Raw genomic sequence first — 22,421 nt, forward strand, 5'->3', positions numbered from 1 at the left:
AAATCTATAGATCATAGAAGTGCTACACTTCTTTTTTTAAACAAATATCACACAACTAAATTATTATGAAAGAACAGCTTTTGATTTTAATCAGCTACAACTAAGAAACGGAAGCACCCAGATTCTGTAGCAGAATATAGCAGAATGAAATGCTTGCACTGCAAAAGTATGCTAGTAGGCTTGCATTAAGGGAATCACTCATGTAGTCACTATTGTAAATGCCTCTGTGTCCTCTTACTTTCTCTGGGTTAACTTGGGCAAGAATGGTCTAGAATTGCTGAAGAGGGTTTGGTGTTTTTTTGTTTGGCTTACTCTGGACAACCTGCTGATCAGGCCCCGTCAGCATGGGTTCATGAAAGGCAGGTCCTGCCTGACAAACCTGATCTCCTTCTGTGACAAGGTGACCCACTTGGTGGATGAGTGAAAGGCTGTGGATTTTGTCTATCTGAACAAAGTAAAGCCTTTGACGCCGTTTCTCACAGCATTCTTCTGGAGAAACTGGCTGCCCGTGGCTTGGATGGGAGTACTCCTCACTAGGTAAAAACCTGGCTGGAGGGCCAGGCCTAGAGAGTGGCAGTGAATGAAGTTAAATCCAGTTGGAGGCTCGTCACGAGTGGTGTTCCCCAGGGCTCAGTATTGGGGCCAACTCTGTTTCATATCTTTATCAATGATGTTGACAAGGGGATTGAGTGCACCCTCAGTAAGTTTGCAGATGACACCAAGTTAGGTGGGATCGTCGACCTGCTTGAGGGTAGAAAGGCTTTGCAGAGGGATCTGGACAAGCTGGATCGATGGGCCAAGGCCAATGGTATGAAGTTCAAAAAGGCCAAGTCCTGGGTCCTGCACTTGGGTCACAACAACCCCTTGCAGCCCTACAGGCTTGGGGAAGAGTGGCTGGAGAGCTGCCTGGCAGAAATGGACCTGGGGGTGTTGGTCGACAGCTGGCTGAACATGAGCCAGCAGTGTGCCCAGGTGGCCAGTAAGTCCAATAGCATCCTGGCCTGTATCAGGATCAGTGTGGTGAGTAGGACTAGGGAAAGTGATTGTCCTCCTGTACTCAGCACTGGTGAGGCCTCACCTCAAGTACTGTGTTCAGTTTTGAGCCCTTCGCTACAAGAAAGACATTGAGGTGCTGGCGTGGGCCCAGAGAAGGGGAACGAAGCTGGTGAAGGTCTGGAGAGCAAGTCTTAGGCAGAGCAGCCGACGGAGCTGGGATTGTTCAGCCTGGAGAAAAGGAGGATGAGGGGAGACCTTATCACTCTCTACAACTACCTGAAAGGAGGTTGTAGCGAGGCGGGGGTCAGTCTGTTCTCCCAAGTAACAAACGATAGGACAAGAGGAGATGGCCTCAAGTTGTGCCCGGGGAGGTTTAGACTGGATATTGGGAAAAATTTTTACACTGAAAGGGTTATGAAGCATTGGAACAGGCTGCCCAGGGAAGTGGCAGAATCTTCATCCCTGGAGGTATTTAAAAGATGGGTAGACGTGGTGCTTAGGGATGTGGTTTACTGGTGGCTTTTGTCAGAGTTAGGTTGATGGTTGGACTCGATGATCAGAAATGTCCCTTCCAACCTAGACAATTCTATAATTCTGCGATTCTTTCTGTTCTCCCTTTCTGTTGCTGCTTGTGTTGCTTCTCTGGAATATGTTTGCCATATGTGAAAAGAATATTGATTACTTTTTTCTTGAAAGGCATATGCGTTTGGTAAGGGTTTCACTGTCAGTAGGCTTTTATTTACAGCAGGGTTTATGCAGATCAAATCTCTAATCCAGAGCTATCTGAAATACCTGCCTCCAGAGTTTTCCCACATTTTATCATCCATTCCAATACAAGCAAGAGGCAAAAGGCTGAACAATGTTAATCACAGATTGACTGCTGGGAAAAAGTGTGGTGAGAACAGATAACTCTCAGCGTACAACAGATCCAAAAGGTGCTGCTATGATAAGGATACAGTTGTGGAGTCCCAGAAATTATTTCAGTGATGTCCTTGCCTTGCAAGTAAAATGAAATAAAAGTGAAAGGAATTTTGCGTAGACTGAGTTTTATTGTATTCCTTAGAGGATATATGGCCTCTCTTCTCATGTATCAGGTATACAGCTAAGTTACCTATAAATGGAAAGTGCAAGTTTGGTGAAAATTAGTTTTGTATGCTTCAGAATCTCCCATTTCTAATTTATAGGTTTTTATAACATATATAAACAGAAAGTTAATGGCTGGCTATGTATTTGGTCTCCATACATAGCAGTTCAAATACCTCCCACACTTATATTACCATATACAAACTTGAACTCCAGCTTAGGGAAGTAGTGGATACAAAGAACAAGTGATGATAACTTGAAAATATTTAGAAGCAAGAAGGATGATGATTAATATTTAGGGTAGTGTGTGGAGCCACATTATTTGTGAAGGGTTATAAATGAGCACATTTAATTGGAGTATCTAGGAAAACACAATTGTGGAGTATGTTGGACACTAGAATGGCATCCCAGTGAGAGAAGCTCTTTCATTACAGCTTGTTTAATTTTATTTTCTTAAGTAGGAATACAAGTCATAGAAGAGTGACAACTTCTGTAAGAATAAAAGTAAATGCATGTTTCAAAATTATGCATTTTTTTTGGAGCATAGCTGCAAGATACATTAAGCCCTCTTTGCTCTCAGAGAAAATAATGTCAAGATACGCTTTAAGAGGCTGCCTTTGCCTACCAGGCATAAAAGAGAAGTAACAGAATGATGACTTATACAACATATCCTGAGAATACTAGAAGAAGAGCAAATATATTCCTTAAATTGTACCATAACTGGTAAAAGCTGTAACAGTCGTCTTTCATAAAACTTAGAATGTTTTATTAAAAACAAAAGACTACAGGGTGGGAATAAGGAAGACAGTAAGCAATCTGCACACATGGTAAGCTTATATGGTATAACCTATTTTCTCTGATTCCTGGTGGGTACAATACACATTTCAGTTCTTACCCATAACCATCTTGTATCTCATCTGTTTCACAGTCAAAACAATTTTAGAAACTGCTGTTGCTTTTATGTGGTCTCAGGCTGTTCTTCCTGTCCACCTACCTATCATAGTAGACACATACTAAATGTCCCAAGAGAGACTAAAATTCCATCAGAGTTGATTCAGCAGGCAGTGGTGGATATGCTGCACTAACACTTCTCTGAGGAGTCCTGTGAGTTTCTGGACAACGTAATGTTCAGTTTCTGGGCGGAAAATTGCAGTTTTCAGCCTTCTGGATGGGGTGATTTATTTTCTGAGTATAATCAGCTGCAGTATTCTTGCAGTGTGTGAGCAAATTGAAGCAGTAACTCTGGGAGGTGGGAATTTGCCAATTTGTCTTAGCCTTAACTCCAAAAGCCAAAATACGACAATTTAAATGTGTGCACTAACTGTTTCACTGCTATTATTTTCCAGAAATATCCAGCTGCTTTGTTTTGTGGGCAGAGTTTGAATGCATTCACGCTACTTCTTGTCCAATTTTCAGAGGGGTTTAAAAGCTTCCATTGCATCATAGCTTATAAATTCATTAAAATACATTAATTTAGCATGGTCCATTGAAAACTTCCTGTCATAAGAGGAAGTATGTGACTATTTAATTTAGAAAATTATTCTGCTTCTCTCATCCCTCTGTTTTCTCCCCCATAGGACTGGGCTAGACATAACCAGAGCTCAGTGGGAAGAAAAGTCATGGTTCGGTAGTATTTCTTTTTTTTTTTTTTTCTTTCTTTCTTCGTTTGTTTACCTGGTTTATCTCATACTCATGTAGCTGTTATATGTTCCTCTCTCCACCAGTCTTCTGGACACACCAAACTAATTACTAAAACAGTATTGTGGGTTAGACTAGGGGAATGTTTCTGAAATTAAGTTCGTTTCATAATGAATAAAGGGAGGGAAAAGAGTGCCTTGCCCAAATTGCTGTGCTCTATCTGGGTTTATAACCAGTGTAACCTGATTCCAGTAAGGGTGTTCTTGGTCAGGCTCTTCAGAAAGGAGACACAGATTTTATTTCTGTAAGTTTTAGACAAATGTAAATAAGGATAAATTATCAAATTGTTCAAAGTTAATAGTGAAAGCTGTAAATCCTGATAGATTTACCAATGATAGCTAGATAACCACACCCCTAATTCAATACATAGCTTAACATGTTCTTTAAATCAGATGTTGCCTTTGTAACCATGAACTTATTCCATCCACACTTGAATTATTTCTTTGAAGAGGAATTTGGGATACCATGTCAAATTTTCTGTCATAAAAGTATCTCACTGGGTGTTCAGTTGCTGTGTGCATTTGATTCAAGAGCAGTCTATTTTGTCTTGTTTGTGGCTCTCTAGCTGTGTAATATAGATATGCATTACCAAGTATCTTGAACATATTGCTTGCAACCTTAGGCATTAATAAAATTCAAGAAAAAAAGAATGTGAGCAGCACTTTATACTAAAAGGCCTCTTGAATTTTTTTGAAGCATTAACTGATACTTCTAGGAAAGACAAAAATACTAAAAAAAGTTTCATTTCTTTTGAAATTTAGGACACTTTACTCCTCTGTTCAGATTTCTTTTAGTACACAGCTATCCAAATTACCTCCCCAGACCTGTTTGTCGTCTACACTGTCAAAATCAAATCTTTGAAATTTATTGCCCATTTAAAATGTAGCCCTTAATGAGGTTACGCTGACCAGGGGAAGCTGTTTCCACATAACAGACATGCAGCAAATTTGCAGTCCTTTACAGAGAAGGGCTATAGGTTGCAACTTGAGGAAATCCATCTTGAAAGTGAAACACTGCATCTCTCTTTCCAGGAAGCCACTTCAGCTGCAGACACACAACTTCTTATAATAAGCCTCAGAAAGCTGAGTTCCAGTGTTGCTGAGCTGCCTGCTTTCAGATCTGCTCACAGTATCCATGCCTTTCCTTCTGTTGTTGTTCTTGAATCTCATTGCTTGCTTGCTGTCCTCCTCGGCTGTATGTCTCAGCATGAAAAGTCATCTAGAATTACTTGGACTAAAAGCATCTATTGGTTTTCCATGTATATATCATAAGCTGTGGCCAGGGAATAGCAGCAATAACTTCACAGGGAATAGCTAGGACCAAGGACAAAGTAATAGATCTACAGGGAGAAGCCCTGAGGTTGTACTTCAGCGTGTAACCCCCCAGAGATGATCCAAGTGCGCAGTGTGATCAGAGTTCAATAACGCCAAATGGCCACACAAGTGAAGAATTAAGAAGCTGTAAAGAGGGAGGAGCAGGGCACTGAGCCAGGTGAACAGAGAGAGATATTTGTGCCTTCTAGATAACTGCCATTATCATTTGGAAGTGGTCACCTCTGTTAAATAAATGTGCTTTAAAAAAAAAATAAAGGAATCTGACTATGCAGATTCAGGCTTGTCAGGCCCACAAGGAAGGAATGTAAGTAGTTTGTTCTGGAACTAATTCTTTGATTAGTGATTAGTAAGACAGGTTGTGGGGGATGCTTAATGCAATGGAAATTGAAGGAGGAAATGTGTCGCTGGTAATAGCAGAGAGATGACCAGCTTGACCCTTTGAGAAATGTTGATGGTTTTTACAGACTTGTAACAGATTAGCAAAGAAAACTGTGTTAACGTGGGCGAGAGCACAGAGCAGGAAAAAAGAGAGAAACTTGATGTATTTACTAAGGAAAGCAAAGGGTATGATACAGACTGTCTAGAAAGAGGTGTTCGCTGTATGGATCTGGTTAAGCTTTTTTGTGGAAATGGCTAAATGGGAAATACTTGGCTATAAGGGAAACAATAAATAGAGGACTTACAAGACCGTTAGTACTCCAGATTTTTTGAGCCAAGCTGTAAGAAATGTTTCCTGAGAAAATAACGTTTATATTGAAACAAGGCTATTATATTCTTTCAGGACACAAAAGTAGCTGGAGTTGACATAAAGGATTTAATGGATTAGATAGCAGTTTTTCAGAGTTACAAATGATTGTGACATTCGTGGAGTTTGGTTTGATATACAGTTCAGGAACTGTCACTAGTTGTGAGTTTTGTTCATTGGAGATGTGACTCTTTTTCTAAATTTTGTATTATTTTTACACTTGGGAATTTAGGGGAGAGGGCACTGCTGAGAAACTGGTGTCTTCATTGAGGAAGAGCTAAGCTTACTATTATCTGTTCTCTTTTGGGAAGGTGGGGCATTCTTGAAGTACACCATGGCTCCAGAGGGTACTTCTGTTATCAGATTTTAAAATACAAACAAATTAAGTACTTTACTGGTTCAAGTATAGACAGAATAACCTTAATTTATTGGAACTCAGCATACTTTTATTTCCTAGATTCATTAAAAAAAAAAGAACAAAAGAAAGCAAAAGACCTCTCTGTCAGTCCTACTCTTTTTAATGAAAATTGCGTGAAAAGTGATGCTTCTTTGACAAATGTCTTCCTTGTGGTGGCGTGATAAATGCCACCTAACACAATAGGAAGCAACTGAAAATCATTTGACAGATTGATGCAAAGATGAGATGTCTTTTCTCTGCTTTATTTCATTGTTTGAATCTACTGGAGGTATTACCCCTCTCCATAATTCAATGGGGAAATAAAAATCCTTGTGGGTGAAGATGCCAGAATCTACCAGAAAATGTGTTACTGGGATTGTACTACTGACCCCACCAATCAAGATGATAATAGTGATCAGATGTTAAGTGAGATGAGAGAAACTGCAAATTTAGTATAGGGAGCAATTACATTACACTTCAACTATCCACATGTAGCCATTATCAGGATGAGATATACAGATAAAATTTCTGGATGCAATAAATTATTCTTCCTAGTTTTACAGTCTGTTAGAAATGATGCCACTCTACATTTGCTTTTGGATGGTGCAGAGGACCTGGTTCAGGATGTTTTAGCAGAGGGCTCTCAGCAGTAGTGGCTCTCATTATAGTGGTATTTAGCATCGTGGCTGGAGAGAGCAGACCAAATAAAGTGCATGAATGTTCTATTTCAAGAAAGGGAGGTAGAGGAAAATGAAGTCCAATTGTCAGAAATAAATAAACAAAACCCAAGAAAGCTACAGCTATCCTGGAGGTAATTTAAAAAAAAAAAAGTATTAAAAACCCCCCAAAACAAGCAACCAACAAAACCAACAATTAAATATGTAACACCACTCATGAAGAAAACATTGGTCCAGCAAATCCCTTTCCGTGGTTCAATAAGTTAGGATGCAATCAAAGGAAAAGATTAGATATTCAGGAGGGAAAACTTGCCCAAATTAGAAAAACAAGAAAGCATATAAAATTGGAAAGTCCACTTTTTTTTTAAACAAAAAATCAAGGGGGGTAAAAATTAATTTGAGGAGCAGCCTGCAGAGGATTCTTAAGCTGATAACTAAGTGGTCTTGTATCAAAAGCAAGAGGTAATTTAGGGGATCAGTGAGCGCAAAGTATAGGAGACACTCAGCGTTGATAAGGCCCTAAGAGTGAGGCTCAGTTCTTGGTGTTGGACTTTGCTGCTGAAGGTTTTGGGAAGTTTGCCACTTTATGGATTTTGTAGCAGCAGATCAGAAGAGCTAAGTCAGTTTATTGTAAATTTACAGAAACTATTACGTAGACAGTTTAGACACCAGATGGCATTCAGCTGGGAGTCTGGAAAAAAAACCTCAGATGTGATATGGCAGAACCGGTGGCCAAGGTGTGCAGTCTGCCACCATAAATGGTCAGTCTGCCACCGTTAATGGTCACTCTGACAGAGAAATGGTAGATTGAAGTCACATTGGCAGTACACAAGCAGAGCTCTAAAGGCAGCCTGGAAAATGTTACAAACCGATGATTTTGGCTTCTGTCTTACCAGGGATGGTAGAGTCTTCAACAAAGAATAGGATGCCGAGTGCATGAGTAAACAGTCTCTTTGGAGAGTCACTATGGTTTCTTTAAAGGGAAGTCTTGTTTCACTAAACTGCTGCACTCTATGAGGGTGTCAGTAAGCATGTGGATAAAGGGCATCCCAGGAACATGATGGATTTTAATTTTTTTAAAAGCCTTTGACAAAGTTCTAGGTCAATTCTTATTTTAAAAAAATGTATTGGAGGAAATGTTCATTACTAGTCTTGCAGCTGAAAGCCAAATAGGGTATAGTGATCGCTTTTTTTTGAATAACACAGTGGTAGTCATGTCATTCATGGACTCATGCTAGGAGCAATTCTCGTCAACATCTTCATTCATGACCTGGAGAAGGCAGTGAACAGGATTTGTGGTCAGTGCTAAGTTCTTCTAGGTAGTCAAATGCTGTGTCAAGGAAAGGAACTCCAAAAGGATTTGTAAAACAGAGTGGGTAGGCAAATCAGTGGTAGAAGAGCTTTAAGTGCAAAGTAAAGCATCTAGGTAAAAGTAATCTAAACTTTCTTTACACAGTATTGAGCTGAGTCACAACACAGGAAAAAAGTCTTGGAGTCATCACTGATGGTTCTTTGAAATCATTGTCTCAGCACAAGTAATTTTCAAAAAAGTCAACAATACGTCATCATCACCGTATCTCCAGGAAAGCTATTGAGAACTAGGTAGAGGTGACGTTTTTTCACTACACAAAACCTTATTGTGCCCATATCTTGAACATTGGGTATAGCTTTAGCGTCTGCATCTCAAGAAGGAAGTAGTGAATTAGGGATGATACAAAGGGGATAGAGTATCTGCCTTAAAAGGAAAAACTTCAGAGTCTGGGATGCTTCAATTCAGAAAGGAGAAAGCTGAGTTGTAGGTGCAGTCAAAGTGTACAAAATCAGAAAAGCACTGGATAAACTGAATGTGGAATTGTTCACCAAATTGTGCAATACAAGAAACATGAAATGAAAGTATTTTATGCATCAGGTTTGAACCTCTGGAGCTTGTTGCCACATGAGGTTGTGAAGTGGGCAGTATCAGCAGGTTCAGAAAGGGATTAGACACATTCATGGGGAACATGGACAGGACTGGGCCAGGAATAATATCTTCTGATATTATTACAATGGAGAAGTATGAGAGGAGGATACTGCAGGAAACGATAGGCTCACATGCTTGCCCTAAATGCCATCTTTTGTTGCTACTCCTGGAAAAAGAGTGCTAGGCTACAGCTACCTCTGTTGTGATCCAGTAGGATATTATTTCTTACATTCTTGTGTTTTGGTAGTTTAATGAAGACATTTGCTCAGAATTTTAAATGGATTCAGGGCAGGAGGCTTGACTGAGTTTGTCCGAGAGAATGGCTTCTTCTAATTGTGATCCACTGATATTGCTCAGTACTAAAAAGGAAGAGTAGACTGGGCCTTTATTTTACTGGTGTCATATACATCTTCACTTCTCTCCAGTTTCTTTGTATCCAAAGTTATCCAATCAAAGTGATGGAGTACTGTAGCTTAATGAGTAACCACATTTGAGCTGATGCACGGTGACCGACCAAATGCAGCAATTACCTCCCTCTCTTGCCAAGTAAAACACAGTAGCTTAAACCATGATTTAGTCTAACAAATGATTTGTGGTTTAAGCCTAGTACCTCTTGATTCACAGACCAACGTACAGTCAGTTACTGCAATTTGGGTGATGAATGTTAACTCACTAGGCTCCAGTACTGAAATTTTTTCCAACTGAAATCTCTACCCTTTATATTTGCTCTCTCATTTTTATCAAGCTTTTTCTCCATAGTATTCAGCACTCTAGCCTTATTTAGGAAAGGACTGTGTGTGTTTGAGGATTAGAAGTGAGTGTAACTTGCTAGGACCCAGAACTCCAGATTCAATTCAACAAATGCTGTTTAGATCACTTGGTGTTTTGGTAACTGATGTAATGTCAAAGCCACTGATGCAATGAAACACACGTGCAGTCTTGGCTGTGGAAGCAACATCTGACAGAGCTGGATCAATGACTGCATAGCTTTTAAAGGGGGTTCTTGTCAACACAAGTGCAACAGAGCACCATCTCCTCTCTATCCGTGACTAGAAAAAAGGAATTGGAAACCACTTTGAACCAGATGGTGATTCCTTCTAAATTAAATAGGGGTCTTGAGCTTAGCATTTTCTCTACAGCTCGGTTTACTCTTTGTATCTTGCAGAAGGTACATTTGGTGTGTCTTGCTACACTTTGTCTTGTGCACAGAAGACTGCAGGTCAAATAAGCATGAGGAAATTAAAAAAGAGAAAAAACCCACAACTGTGGGAAAGGTAGAAAGAAGGGAAAGAGAATCAACATGGAATATTTTATATCTCTAATCACTTAGCTGTTGTCTTGAGGTCAGATACCTCTATACAACATTGACAACCAAAATAGTGTAATGACTGTTAGCTAGGAAATGACTACATTTAAAATGTGACAACAAAGGAACTGCCATTAACAATGCTAGTAATTCTTACTTGTTAACAAACACTTTTTACTGCCTTCCATCTGGGTTGTTATGTCATGTTGCAAGCATGAAGCTTTGAACATCTTTGAGACAGTTAGCATGCTCTTAAACATCCAAACCTGCCAATCTTGAAGAGTGAATCAAACGTAAGCATAGGAGCAGAACAGAGATCACCTTGTTCTTTTAGTGGTTATCTCATATATAGCTAACTAGCAACAGACCAAAATGACTGGACAGAAGTTAAAGAACAGTGTATCCATCATCAGTGCTTGCCTGTTTTACTAATCCTAAAATGAATATTGGAAATGCAAAAACTGAAGGATATATGTCAATAAGCTAAACGTGGATTCATCCAAGAGAGGTTGTTGCACAGCACACTTCTTGCCTCTGCCTGTAGAAAGTCTTCCACTTAGCAGGAGGGGGACAATCACTCTGTCTAAGGTCTTTCTGAAACTATTAAAATTCCACTATAACTCCAGTCCCTCCAGAATGTTAAATGAAGAGTTTGTGATATGAGCTTAAATGGAGTCTTCTTGCTCTCTTATTTTTTCAAACCACCCTTTTAGCAAAGGGTAAGCGAAGGCCTGATCCTTCTCCTTCACTTGCAGATCAGTATTAGTTTTCATAGGATTGCAGAACTGAGGGACAAATTAATCCACAATTCAGGCTGTGCTGTTAAGTTTGACATGCAACCTTAGATGTTATCCCTGTTTTGCAGACAGGTCAGGGTCATTAAGACCTGTTGGTGCACCCAAGGCCCTGACAAGCCTCACCTGGACCCTCCACCCATACACCTCCTATGCTCAACCTTGTCCCTGCTGCCCTGATTTCCTCACTGGACTTCCTGAGTTGACCTCAGATGTGACTAATTACTTTTCTGTATCTGATGATCACCAGACTGCCACCATGACCACCCCTGCCCTGATTAAATAGAGCAGGACAGTGTCCTGGTCAGGGAGGTAACAGCTCCTGTCTGGCTTGTGGCTGTCTGCAGCCACAGCTTCCTGGAGCAGCCCAGCTCTTCTTGTTCCCAGGCTATTAGCTCAGGCTTCTGTGAAGGACCTGCAGTTATACTGCCAGACATGCTGCAGTGTAACATAGCTTGGGCAAGGACTGGGGGAGCCTGACCTGACCTGACCTTATGGGGCTGCTGGGGGCATGGGCAGAGGGTATGGGTGGAGGGCTCAGGTGAGGCTGATCAGGACGCTTAAGGGAAATCAGTGCATTTGGGGCCCTGATGCAAAAGAAATGAAGCTTGGGTAACTTATTGGTACTGGAACTGAGGAAGGCAAAGGGGTTTTGTAACTATTAATGTATTATCTCAAGATGTGGGGAAGCTGTGGCATTAGTGGCCAGCAGTTGGTTAGTTTACGCGTGAGTTCAACTCTGTTATTGCTAAAATGTTTTCTTTCTTGTTTGGAAAATGTGAGTGGATGTGATCAAGAACCTTGCTGTGCTGCTCGAGAACAGTGCATTCAATCTACGCAGTGTCCAAAACTTGACCTTACTGAAAAAATAATAGACAAAAATAAATGGTTTTCTGATCTCTGATGCTATTTATCTGTATTGATTTTGAGAAAATGTGTGTATATAAATGCAGAAGATTAAAATATATTCTGACTTTGTACTTCTAGGTTCCTGAGCATGCAGAACTTGCCTGGATTCTTGGGTGCTTAACTAATGTGCCACGTCTACTGCGTTTGCCCCAATGGAAGGTATGGATGGTTTCATAAATTGAAAGGAAGTGTATGGGAATTTGGTAGAAGTGCTATCCTTGAAATACTTGTTATCTGTAAAGTACCAGTTGTATCTTGGTTGTCCTTGCTTTTGGTTTAGGTAACTCTCTAGTCCTATGGTGGAAGGAAGAAAATGTGTCTTTCCAGGTCTGTTGCTATCAGTGTATTTTTTTCTGCTGGAAGCTACAGGATAATATTTTGGCAGACTTGTAGAAACTGTACTAAATAGGAGGGTTGTTTAGTGTTGTTAGACTGATTTCGCTAGAATGCTTGGAGTTATTTCAGTGCTTATTTAATAATGCAAAACAACTAGAAGATACTGCAGTGGAAATCTTGAGCCTTTCTGATTAAGGAGTTCCATAAACAGCGGGTTTTTTGCACCGTGAAGGATGGCTATTCTGTAGATTTTATGGAAGAGGGTGCAAAAGAAGCAGATGTTGGAAGAGGAGTATAGAAATTATAAATATTAAAAATGTGCTGAGTGATAAAGTTAATGCACCTTAAATGTTTGCCTTTATAAGTTTTAAATGTTCATCTTCTTAATCTTGGTACTGCATCAACTGAGTTCTTGCATTTAATTTCCTTCTATTTAGTAAGCAGAAAACCCAAAAGGCAGGAGACAGAAGTATCAAAAGGGGGGGGTGGATCTTAAGAGTAGTTTGGCTTGCAGAGTTCAGAGCAGTCTTAAATACCTCCAGATGTTTTCTTTTTTCCTGTTTTTCTTCTTAATTAAATAAAAACAGTAAAACTTAAATACAGCAACCAGCGTTAATGCATGGCATAGATTAAAGCCAACCTTTTCAAACCTGAGGTTCTAAAGTTAAGCTCTTAAATCCAACTTTGACTGGATTGACTTTCCAAATCTACAGATAGGTGTTACAGGTGCTAGGCTTTGCAAATTAGGTCCCCTGAACCCTAAGCACTTGGAGATGTAAACAGCGGACAGGATCTGCATGAGAGGGTGAGAAAAATCTAAAGATATTTGAATAGTCTTAATGAAATATTTTAGATTTTAAGGGTTTTAGTGTATTTAAAGATTGTTAAAAGCAAAAACTAGGTAAGCCATTGCTAGAACAGCGTGAGTATCTGTAGCCTGTCTTGATTTAAATGATCCTTATCCCAGAGCAGTAAAAGACTTAAGTACAGTGGGTGGATTGTGGGTAGCAGCATGGACTAATGGAGAGAACATGAGACTCTGCCTCTGTAGTTCTGGGTTCTCCTCCTAGCAGTCACTGACTCTCCTGGCCACTGTGTTTGGACATGATGTCTTGATCTCTTTTCTGTCAAACACAGGTATTAATGCCTCTTTATATCTCTATGGTAAAGCATTTCAAAAACTTACTGCTGAAAATGCTATTTAAAAAGTAGGGTTTATCGATAATAAGTATAATAGTCCAGCCTGATTGTTTTGTATTTGTAATCAGTTTCGTTAGTAAAATTACAAACAGAAAGAAAATGCAAGCCTATGTTTTCTCCTCACTACAATATCAGAACAATGTAGGGAAATTCATAAATGCAGGACATAAAATGTGGGATGTGTGTATGCACAAGGAGCGGCTTTTACATGGCATGCTTTTCTCTAGAGTAACGCAACAGGTTACTCAAATTAGTCAGAATTCTAATTAATTAAAATCACAGACTTTGACATCATTAGCCAAAAGTGTGATTCCTCTCTGTTTTTCTTTTACAAACAGATGAAGCGTGCCAGCCAGAATAATGAAGGAACTGTTGGTTTGTTGACTTACCCAGTGCTTCAAGCCGCAGATATTTTGCTGTACAAGTAAGAGGCAGAATGTGAGCCCATGGGCAATGACTGTTGGGCTGCATTAGAATGAATGTTCGTCAGGTCAACATGCTAACTTATTAAGTGGGGGAGCTGGGTGTGATTAGATCAGAAGATTGGAAATGGATGACAGCTTTTTACCTCTTGAGTGTCTGGTTGAAAACTAGCCTGGTTTGAAAGCAACTGACAGGGCTGTAAAGAGAAAAAACTGGTCACTTCAGAACAATTCTTAGGGAATTATAACACATTGATGTTTAATTATACATATTACATGTTCACAAACATATACGTATATTTTTTGAAGTAGTTATGCTTTGTTTTATGCAGTGTACTGTGGAGATACTTAAGCTGGCTGTATATAGTATACCCATATTAGTGTGGGATTCTGTGTAGGCCCGTTGATACTAATGAAGAAGTGAGAAATTTATTGCACCTTGTGGTGCCTGGGCTAGTTCAGTTTTCTCTGTGGTGTACTATGTGCTGCAATGGAAATGTCCCCTAATGAGGCACTGGTGACTCAGCATGGGTAAGTTTGTAGACTAGCTCGTAGAGTTTGTAGTGCATTGTCATGACTGGTTGTATTTCGTAATATGCTTTAAACCGTCTCAATAAGTAAATGTTAGAGATGCTGCACTATGTATTAATTATTTTTATTATGAGCGTATTTACTTTGGGGAATTGTTCTGAAGTGAAGTTGTGAATATTTGTTGGGGCAGGCAAGTAATACAGGGCTATGTGGACAGAGTAACCAAGATTAGCCAGTTGTTAACCCAGACAAATGTATCTAGAGAAACTTAATACTAAATGATCATTAGTAGGGGAAAACAGTAATGCCAAAAGGCAAGTAGATGAAATCTAGAATTCACTTGAATTTTAACTAAAAATAATGGGAAGCAAGCAAAAGTTGGAATAAATTTGAACATTAAAATAACCTTCTAAGCAGTGAGTCAAAGTTGATCGTCAAGCAGTATTAAGGGGGAAATTTAGAGAACTTTATCAGAAATCACCTTGTTTTGATTGAGCTCAACCATGTATGTCTCTTCCATCTCTAATACGGTTATGTGATTCATCATTCCTTAGTGAAGCCTGTGATTTGTTTGCTACCATGTGTATTAACAGCAGGCTGTCCAGATAGAGCACAAAACAAGGAAGTGAAAGAGAAACAATATCTCTTTGAAGAAATTTGACATTGTATCTTTAATAAGAAATGTTTTAATGTAAAAACATAATATAGGGAACAAGAATCAGGGTGAAATGGAAACACAGGAAGGGAATGGCAGTCATGAAGAAGAACTAAGAGCTGGAGGAGGGGGAGAACCAGTATTAATTCAGATGAACCAAGGATCAAAGAGACAGGAAAATGGACAGAAGGTAAATATTTGACAGAAAAGAATAAAAATAGCACCAGGACAGAAATATTTAAAAAAACAGCAAGGAAAAAGGCAAAGAATCATGCAGAGGCATTTATAAAGACAATATGTTTTCTGTTTAGTGGCGAACTTTGTGAATATGGAACCATTTTGGCATATGGAAACATTTCTTTTGACCTGCTTAAAGTATATTGACTATGGTAACTGATTTTCTTTCTGTTAGTTGTAGGCCACTGTGATTTCCTATTGGCTACTGTAACTATTTTTAGGTTGCATTGCTGATTATTTGGTGGGGAATAAAGGTGGACAAATTGATTCCTGGATGTCAGCCCAGTAATTCAGAATCGGAAGGAAAGAGTACCGTGTTGAACTGAAATTTTCTGGGAACTTAAAAGATGCATAGTGAACTTCCTTACACTGGAACATATCCAGGATTCAGAGATGAATACCCCACAAGCCTTAAAAAAAAAAAAAAAATCTGCTGGGGGAGGGGAAAGTAATCAAAAGCTGGCAAGACTTCAAGTCTGCCTCATCTAAAAGAATCATACATTTTTAGAGAGTATGATTAACTGTGGGAAAGAATCACCAGGGGAAGTAATGGATTCTTTACCTCCTCGTGTCCTCTGATGCAGACTGTGTTTTCCTCCAGAACTGCATTCAAGCTATTGAGTTCAATACAGAAGATCAAATGATCCTTTGATCCTAATAGTTCTAATCTATGAATGATAACACTTGTGGCAGTAGAGGCACTGTCCCACATGATATTTATATAATGGTGACCTATGAGGAAGAGCCACTCTCTACTTTCCTTCCCTTGGTAAAGCCACAGTACTAACTTCTCAGTAACAGTTATCTTTTCCTGAGACTTGACAAGGCAAAGTGCTTGCGCTTTATGCCTTGCAGATCTTTCTTACTTTGTTTGCACACTGTAACACATGCTTTTTGATCTCTGAAGAGATAGCAGGAGATACTACAAAAACCTTTCTTTGAGCTGAGTTTAATGGTTTGGTCTTATTGGTATTTTTACCATATATGTTTTCGTGAAGGGCTATTTTCGCCTTTGGAGATGTGCTTCAGTTCAGCACAAAAAGCAGACTCATCCTGGCATACAGTCAGTCTGGGGTCTTGTTCCCACAGCACCTATATCTAGCTGGGACTGAGTGTTTGTCTCAGTCTGGCCTTCGCTCATGGCAGAAGCTGTGACAGTCTTGAGTAACATTTCAACTGAACCGGAGAGCTTTGAGTTTCCTGTATCTGTGTTTTATTAAAAGGTCGACACATGTTCCCGTTGGAGAAGATCAAGTCCTGCACCTGGAACTAGCCCAAGATATAGCACAACATTTCAACAAGAAATACGGAGAATTCTTTCCTGTGCCCAAAGCCATTTTAAGTGAGCTGGTCTTGGTTATTATTTTTTTTTTCTTCCCCCTTAACTGCACTTCAAGGTTGAAGATGGGTTTAAATATTGTGGAAATAGTTTCAGGGACCAAGAAAAGGGAGCGGAAAATTAAAAACTGACAACAAGAGACTAGAGGCTGTGAAACTGAGCTCCAAAGATAGACATAAGGCTTTACAAATCCCCGGTAGAGGAATGTATGCGACGTCTGGTATTCTAGTCTAGGGGGCCAGATGCACTCCACTGCTGCCGGTCAGCCTTGCTCTTCAAGTATTGGACCTTTTAAGAGTAGGGTCTCTGATCCACGTTGCTAGTTCAGGAGACGTATAAGGAACAAGACAAGAGACCTCTAGCAAGCAGAATTCTTCAGTGTGTGAGTGGTAGATGTTTACATTAAGCATGCTAAACAGCTTGTAGATTTATTGCTATAATGCTTAAAAATCTTTTTAAGTGTGTTTAATATATACTTGCATATTTCAGTAAGGGTCTCGTATAGAACTTAGACTTTCCGGTTTTGATCTTAGATTTAGAGAGACTTATAAGGAAAATCTTCTCAGTCATTTTTGAGCTATAAGGTCATAGGCCGGGGGGTGAGGAGGAGTCAGATGGCGCAAATGGCATGTTTGTTAAGAAACGTGAAGAATTGGGCAAGGAAGAAGCATTGCATCTTTGTTTTAAGTAATGTAGAGGAATGCACAGCAGAGACCTTCGCCCCCAAAAGGGCAAGGAGCTCTCACCTTAGAGAAGACAGGCAGTAATAAACCTTTCTCAATTTTCAAGTCTCAGTGACAAAATGGTGTTAGACCCAGCACAGAGCTTAGAGACTACTAGGTATTGCAAGCTCTGTAGTCTCTAATGAACAATTAAATACTAAGCACTGTAATGAGGAGCTGAGTGGAGCCTAGGATGCAGGTGAGACATTTCCTGGGAAACAAAAAAGCTCTATTTGGAAAAAAAAACCAAACACAACCCAAAACAAACAACAACAAAAAACTTAACTCATGAAAGCATACCTTCATAAGTTCACAAGTATTGCAAACCAATGAAATATCCTAGATGAATGGAGAAGTTAAGAACCTGTTCGGACTCACTAACTATAGGCAATTACCTGGCAGTTACCTGTAGGAGTTCATGAACTCCTTCAAATTTACAGAAGAGAGACAGACTCTTCCACATGGTGATTCTGAACAGAACACTTTCTGGGGCAGTGTGTATTGTACCCTGGAAGAGTACTTATCCTTTCACTGAGTACGTAGTTTAGTTGGCTGTATTAGGTGTCTAAAAACAATTGATGTGAGTACTTTCTACATCAGTGGTACTTTGTCTACTCAATGTATGATGTTTCTTGGTGAAAGACTGAAACAGTTTGGGTTGATGCTGTTAAAGAAAGTACTTTGCAATATTCCCGTAATGCTAGTACTCTGTTTCATGTACACACATATATCTCAGTAGTTTGTACAATACCCACACCTCTCTTATCCGAACAGTGCTTTCCCTGTATCAGAGCTGGTTAGTGTTCAGTTAGTGAACTCTTCGTAACTGTCTTTATTGATATTTTGGAGAGTTACCTAGAGATTTTGTGTGGAAGACTTTCCTAAAGTAAGGAGATTAACTGTTCTGGGATTCTTTTTTGACTGCTGGATTTAACCTGTTTCTCCACTGTTACAGAATCTTTCAGTAACGTGCAGTTCATGCTGTGTGGGTAACTTGTCCCCAGTGTCAGGATTACAAGGGAGGGGAGAGTTTTTGGGGAAAATCAGCATGTAGCCACAGAAAATGTTAGGAAGTTTCCCAGCAGAAGTTTCTGCTCAGCGAGGAGGGGAGAAATGGAGCAGGTTTTCATTTAGTTTATGGGAGGAGAAAAGTGACTTAGAAGGACAGAAGTACTAAGTAGGAGCTTACACGATTGTGCTCACAACTTATTTTTAAGCAACGATAAAGAGAGAACTTTATCACACTGCTACAAAGTGTTCTTAGCAATTGTCATAAGAAGCCATTGTCTCTGTGTGTTCTTAATTATTCCTTTTTTTTTTTTAAGGTACAACAAAGAAAATAAAATCCCTCAGAGATCCGACAGTGAAGATGTCCAAGTCAGACCCACAGAAGTTAGCTACTGTTAACATAGCGGACAGCCCTGATGAAATAGTGCTGAAATTCCGCAAAGCTGTGACTGACTTTACTTCTGAGGTGACCTATGACCCAGCTGGTCGCCCTGGTGTCTCGAATCTGGTGTCCATTCATGCTGCGGTAACAGGGCTTAGCATAAAAGAAGTGGTGCATCAATCTGCTGGTCTCGACACAGCTCAGTACAAAATGGTGGTAGCGGAGTCAGTTATTCAAAAATTTGCACCTATCAGGAATGAAATCAAGAAACTCCAGGAAGACAAATCCCATCTGATAAAGGTTTTAGAGGATGGAGCAGAGAAAGCCAAAGAACTGGCTGCCCCCATCTATCAAGAAATAAGACGACTGGTGGGATTTCAGTAGAAAAGACTGAGTAGTTGCAAGGACTTTTGTTTCCTGGGACAGACATTTTGTTACTTGTATCTTTAATCATTTTGGTTTGAAACAAAAACTTCTTTTCCTGGAAAATCCAAGTAGAACATTGCAGGTGTTTGCATTAAGAAATGTGCATGAAGCCAGATATTTCCAGTGGGACCAGCATTGAGCTTGTCTGGATAGTCAAAGAGGGAGGACAGAAGCAATCATAATTCATGAAGAAAGCCTGCCAAAGCAGAATATAAGATTGCCTAAACGGGGGTTTGGGTTTTTCCGTTGACCACTGCAAGAACCTGAGGTATAGGCAAGGTGATCAGAATCTAGCAGAAAGAATTGTAATCTTCTGAGGAACATCTTAGATGTGCATGTGATCTCGTTACAGATGGACAATGCATCCTATTGGTGGTTATTCAGCTTTGATATGGTGACTGAATGCGTTCTTGGATAACCAGAATAAAAGCGCAGACTTAAAAATCACAATGCTCAGGGTGATGAAGAGAGAACTTACTGCCTCTCCCTTTCATGTCCTCAAACTCAGTGTAATTTTGTATCTGCACCTCGTTTGTGTGAAGTGAGTCACTGTGTCGTATGGGTACAGATATCCATACTCTGAAACTCACTGTGACTGCTGCGCTAAATGGCCTCTTCGGTAGTCACTCCAAAGAGTCCTGAGAGTGGACTTGAATTTCACTTCTGCCACCTGTATTATCCTGCTGGTCAGGTCTAAAGTACTTCAGTGAGAAACAACATGTGCTTCAGCTGCTCCTATTCCACCTGCTGTTTGGTTTAGCACGGAGCTCCAGGATTTTCAGTTCAGCATCAAGTACAGGATTCCTTTAGGAAAGGTGCAGGGGAAAAGACGTAATCTTTGTGAAAAAACATTTTAGGTTGAGAAATCTGAGAACTTCCTGTAAAACTTACAGAATTACTGTTTAGAAAATTGAGCTGAGGTCAGAGCCAGACTGAGATTAAATAGGTCTTCATGAAATCTCCCTACTGAGCCTCAAGAAAGCTCAGTGATGAGAGAATGGTGTTAGCCTCTGCTGATCCTAGGCCTTACGAAGACCCACAGACTGGGACTCATGGCATTTGTTGGGGAATGTGTGGCAGAGGGGAATTGCCAAAAGGAGACACGCTCTTCCAAAGAGGGGGTAGTAAGTAGTACATGCTAAAAGGTAATGAAAGCCCTACTGGTCCTGTGCTAGCATGTTTAAGTGTATCATTGCACTTTATGGTGGTGCGTTTGAAATTGCTGCACTGTGGTGTAAATTGAGTTCATCCTGTACTCTAGCAGCTCATAACCGTTATACACCTATGGCGTTTGTCATGAAGGATTGCAGTCTTACATGACTGAGTTAGTAAAACTGGGAGGGTTTCTATGTAGTGCAGGTTTTTTTGTTTATTTGTTTTTTTAAAAATAAGTTATTTAGTTAATTATCATAGTAAGGTGATTCAGAAAGAATTATTTAATTTTGCAAAACAAGAAGTTATGGACTGAGTGTCTGCGGATCTGTACTGAGACCTGTATTTATTTGTTAGGGATCTGAAGAAGATAACAGCCATGCAAGAATTGGTGATGACAGAGTTTCTAAAGTTAGTCAAGACTAGAGGAGCAGAGTGAATGGAGACAGAATGATGGGAAACCAAATTCGGTGTAGACAAGTCCAAGGTAACGTCCTTTCAAACAAATAAGTGTATTCAAAAATAGTCCCTATTTTCAAAGTAGCTGTAGCAGATTAGGAAAGGGCACAGTTATAACTGTGCATATTTAGGTAGTTATACAAAACTTTTGTCGGTGTTTAACAGCTGCATTAGTCTGCATGGCAACTAAGACAAAAAATTAAGGCACACTGTTACCGATGCTTGCTTACTTGGCATAAGGTGTTTGCTGTGACACTTTTTAACATGGGTTGATTTCTGCAAAGGTCCCACAATAGGTTCCTTAGAACTTTACATTAGAGAAGCTAACACAGTGCTCATGGAGATACTGAAAATCTTCAACACTAGTGTATCTAGTTTCTACATGTTCCTCTATTTTATTAACAAAGATAGGAGCATGTATTCAAAAGGCAATCGTAGTTTCAGGGTGTCTTTACAGTTCTGATACTTAAATCACCTAACATGTATGGTTGGCATTCAACACACGACCTACAGTCAAAAGGAAATAGGAGTATTCATATGTCCTCAACACAATTTATTAATAAAAAAAGAGGAGGGGAGGGGATGACATCAACAGGCAATCCTGGCTTATTACCCATGCTGTTCTGAGCAGTCTTTCCAAAACTATTAGATCTTTTCAGAAAATCACATAGGTGAAGCAAGAAGAAAAGCTTCAAAAGAGCCCTTTCTTTGGGGTAGGTGTTTAATGTTAGCAGTGTTTCAATCAAACTTACTATTTTCTCTCTTTTTAATTCAAGAATAGACTGGGGGTTTCCCCTTCCCTTTCCCCTGTCAGTCAAAACAAATCTTACTTGCCTGACCTATTTCCTTCAAGTAAGGAAATATGCCTCTCCCCTCTTCTTCAGGGAAATTAAACTTGTGTAAAATTAGTATGTTCACCTACTGGTTGTTGACTTTAACTTTTTTATTTTAGTAGCCTCTGTGGAGGAATTGTCAAAATAAGAGCTGTGTCTGCCCAGTGAAATAATCCCAATTCCACTAACTACCATGGTCATTAGAGTCCCCTGAGAGGAGACAATAGCAATGTAGATGGTTGCAGTGTCTGCTGCCTATTTCAGTTTTGTTAGAGCGTGGCTTTTCTGGGAAGTTAACCATCTTGGCATTCAGGTTAAGAGTCCAGCTGGGCCTAGCCTGGCTGCTTCTTTGCATTCCTTGACCCATTTACTTGGCATCTGGGAAGAGTTGTCAAGAAGAAGCTGGCTTGAAGCAACATATGCTTGCTACTATCGGTAAAATTTATTTTTAATACCAAGCTGGTCTGATCTCTTTGTTCTACCCCCCTGTTTCCTCTTCAGAACATTTTTGTAAGCATCAATTCTAGATGGTGTTGTGTGACAATGTTTGCTTTAGCAAGGTAGCGCAGATAAGTTAGAGCAGCTTTTTAGAGAACAGTTGTTGGAGACGGCTCAATGCTATGTATTTCAGAAGGATTTATTTCACACTAACTCTGGTTCAGGGTGCTGGGGCTTTACTGTTGGTTTACATCTGGAGTGCAGTAGGTGTGCTCCTGAAATGCATTTTCATGTTTGGTTTCATACAGTTCATATTCCCTGAGACTTCTCTCCGATGCCTGCTGAAGTGCAGTTAGTGGGGATGGTGGGGAGTTTCTGCAGA

The 22,421-nt window shown here is 39.8% G+C and overlaps 1 protein-coding gene across 1 annotated transcript in view; it reads left to right on the top strand.

Moving 5' to 3' along the window:
* WARS2 (tryptophanyl tRNA synthetase 2, mitochondrial) overlaps nucleotides 1–19,597 on the top strand; it is a 45,653-nt gene extending 26,056 nt beyond the window's left edge. The window contains exons 3-6 of the mRNA XM_074593374.1: nucleotides 11,978–12,058; nucleotides 13,774–13,859; nucleotides 16,504–16,622; nucleotides 18,667–19,597. Of these exons, the coding sequence (XP_074449475.1) occupies nucleotides 11,978–12,058; nucleotides 13,774–13,859; nucleotides 16,504–16,622; nucleotides 18,667–19,115 (735 nt within the window). The 3' untranslated portion in view covers nucleotides 19,116–19,597. The remainder of the gene's footprint in view (nucleotides 1–11,977; nucleotides 12,059–13,773; nucleotides 13,860–16,503; nucleotides 16,623–18,666) is intronic.
* Nucleotides 19,598–22,421: the final 2,824 nt, after the last annotated feature.

Source organism: Larus michahellis, chromosome 1 (genome assembly GCF_964199755.1).
Source record: "Larus michahellis chromosome 1, bLarMic1.1, whole genome shotgun sequence".
Taxonomy (NCBI): Eukaryota; Metazoa; Chordata; class Aves; order Charadriiformes; family Laridae; genus Larus; species Larus michahellis.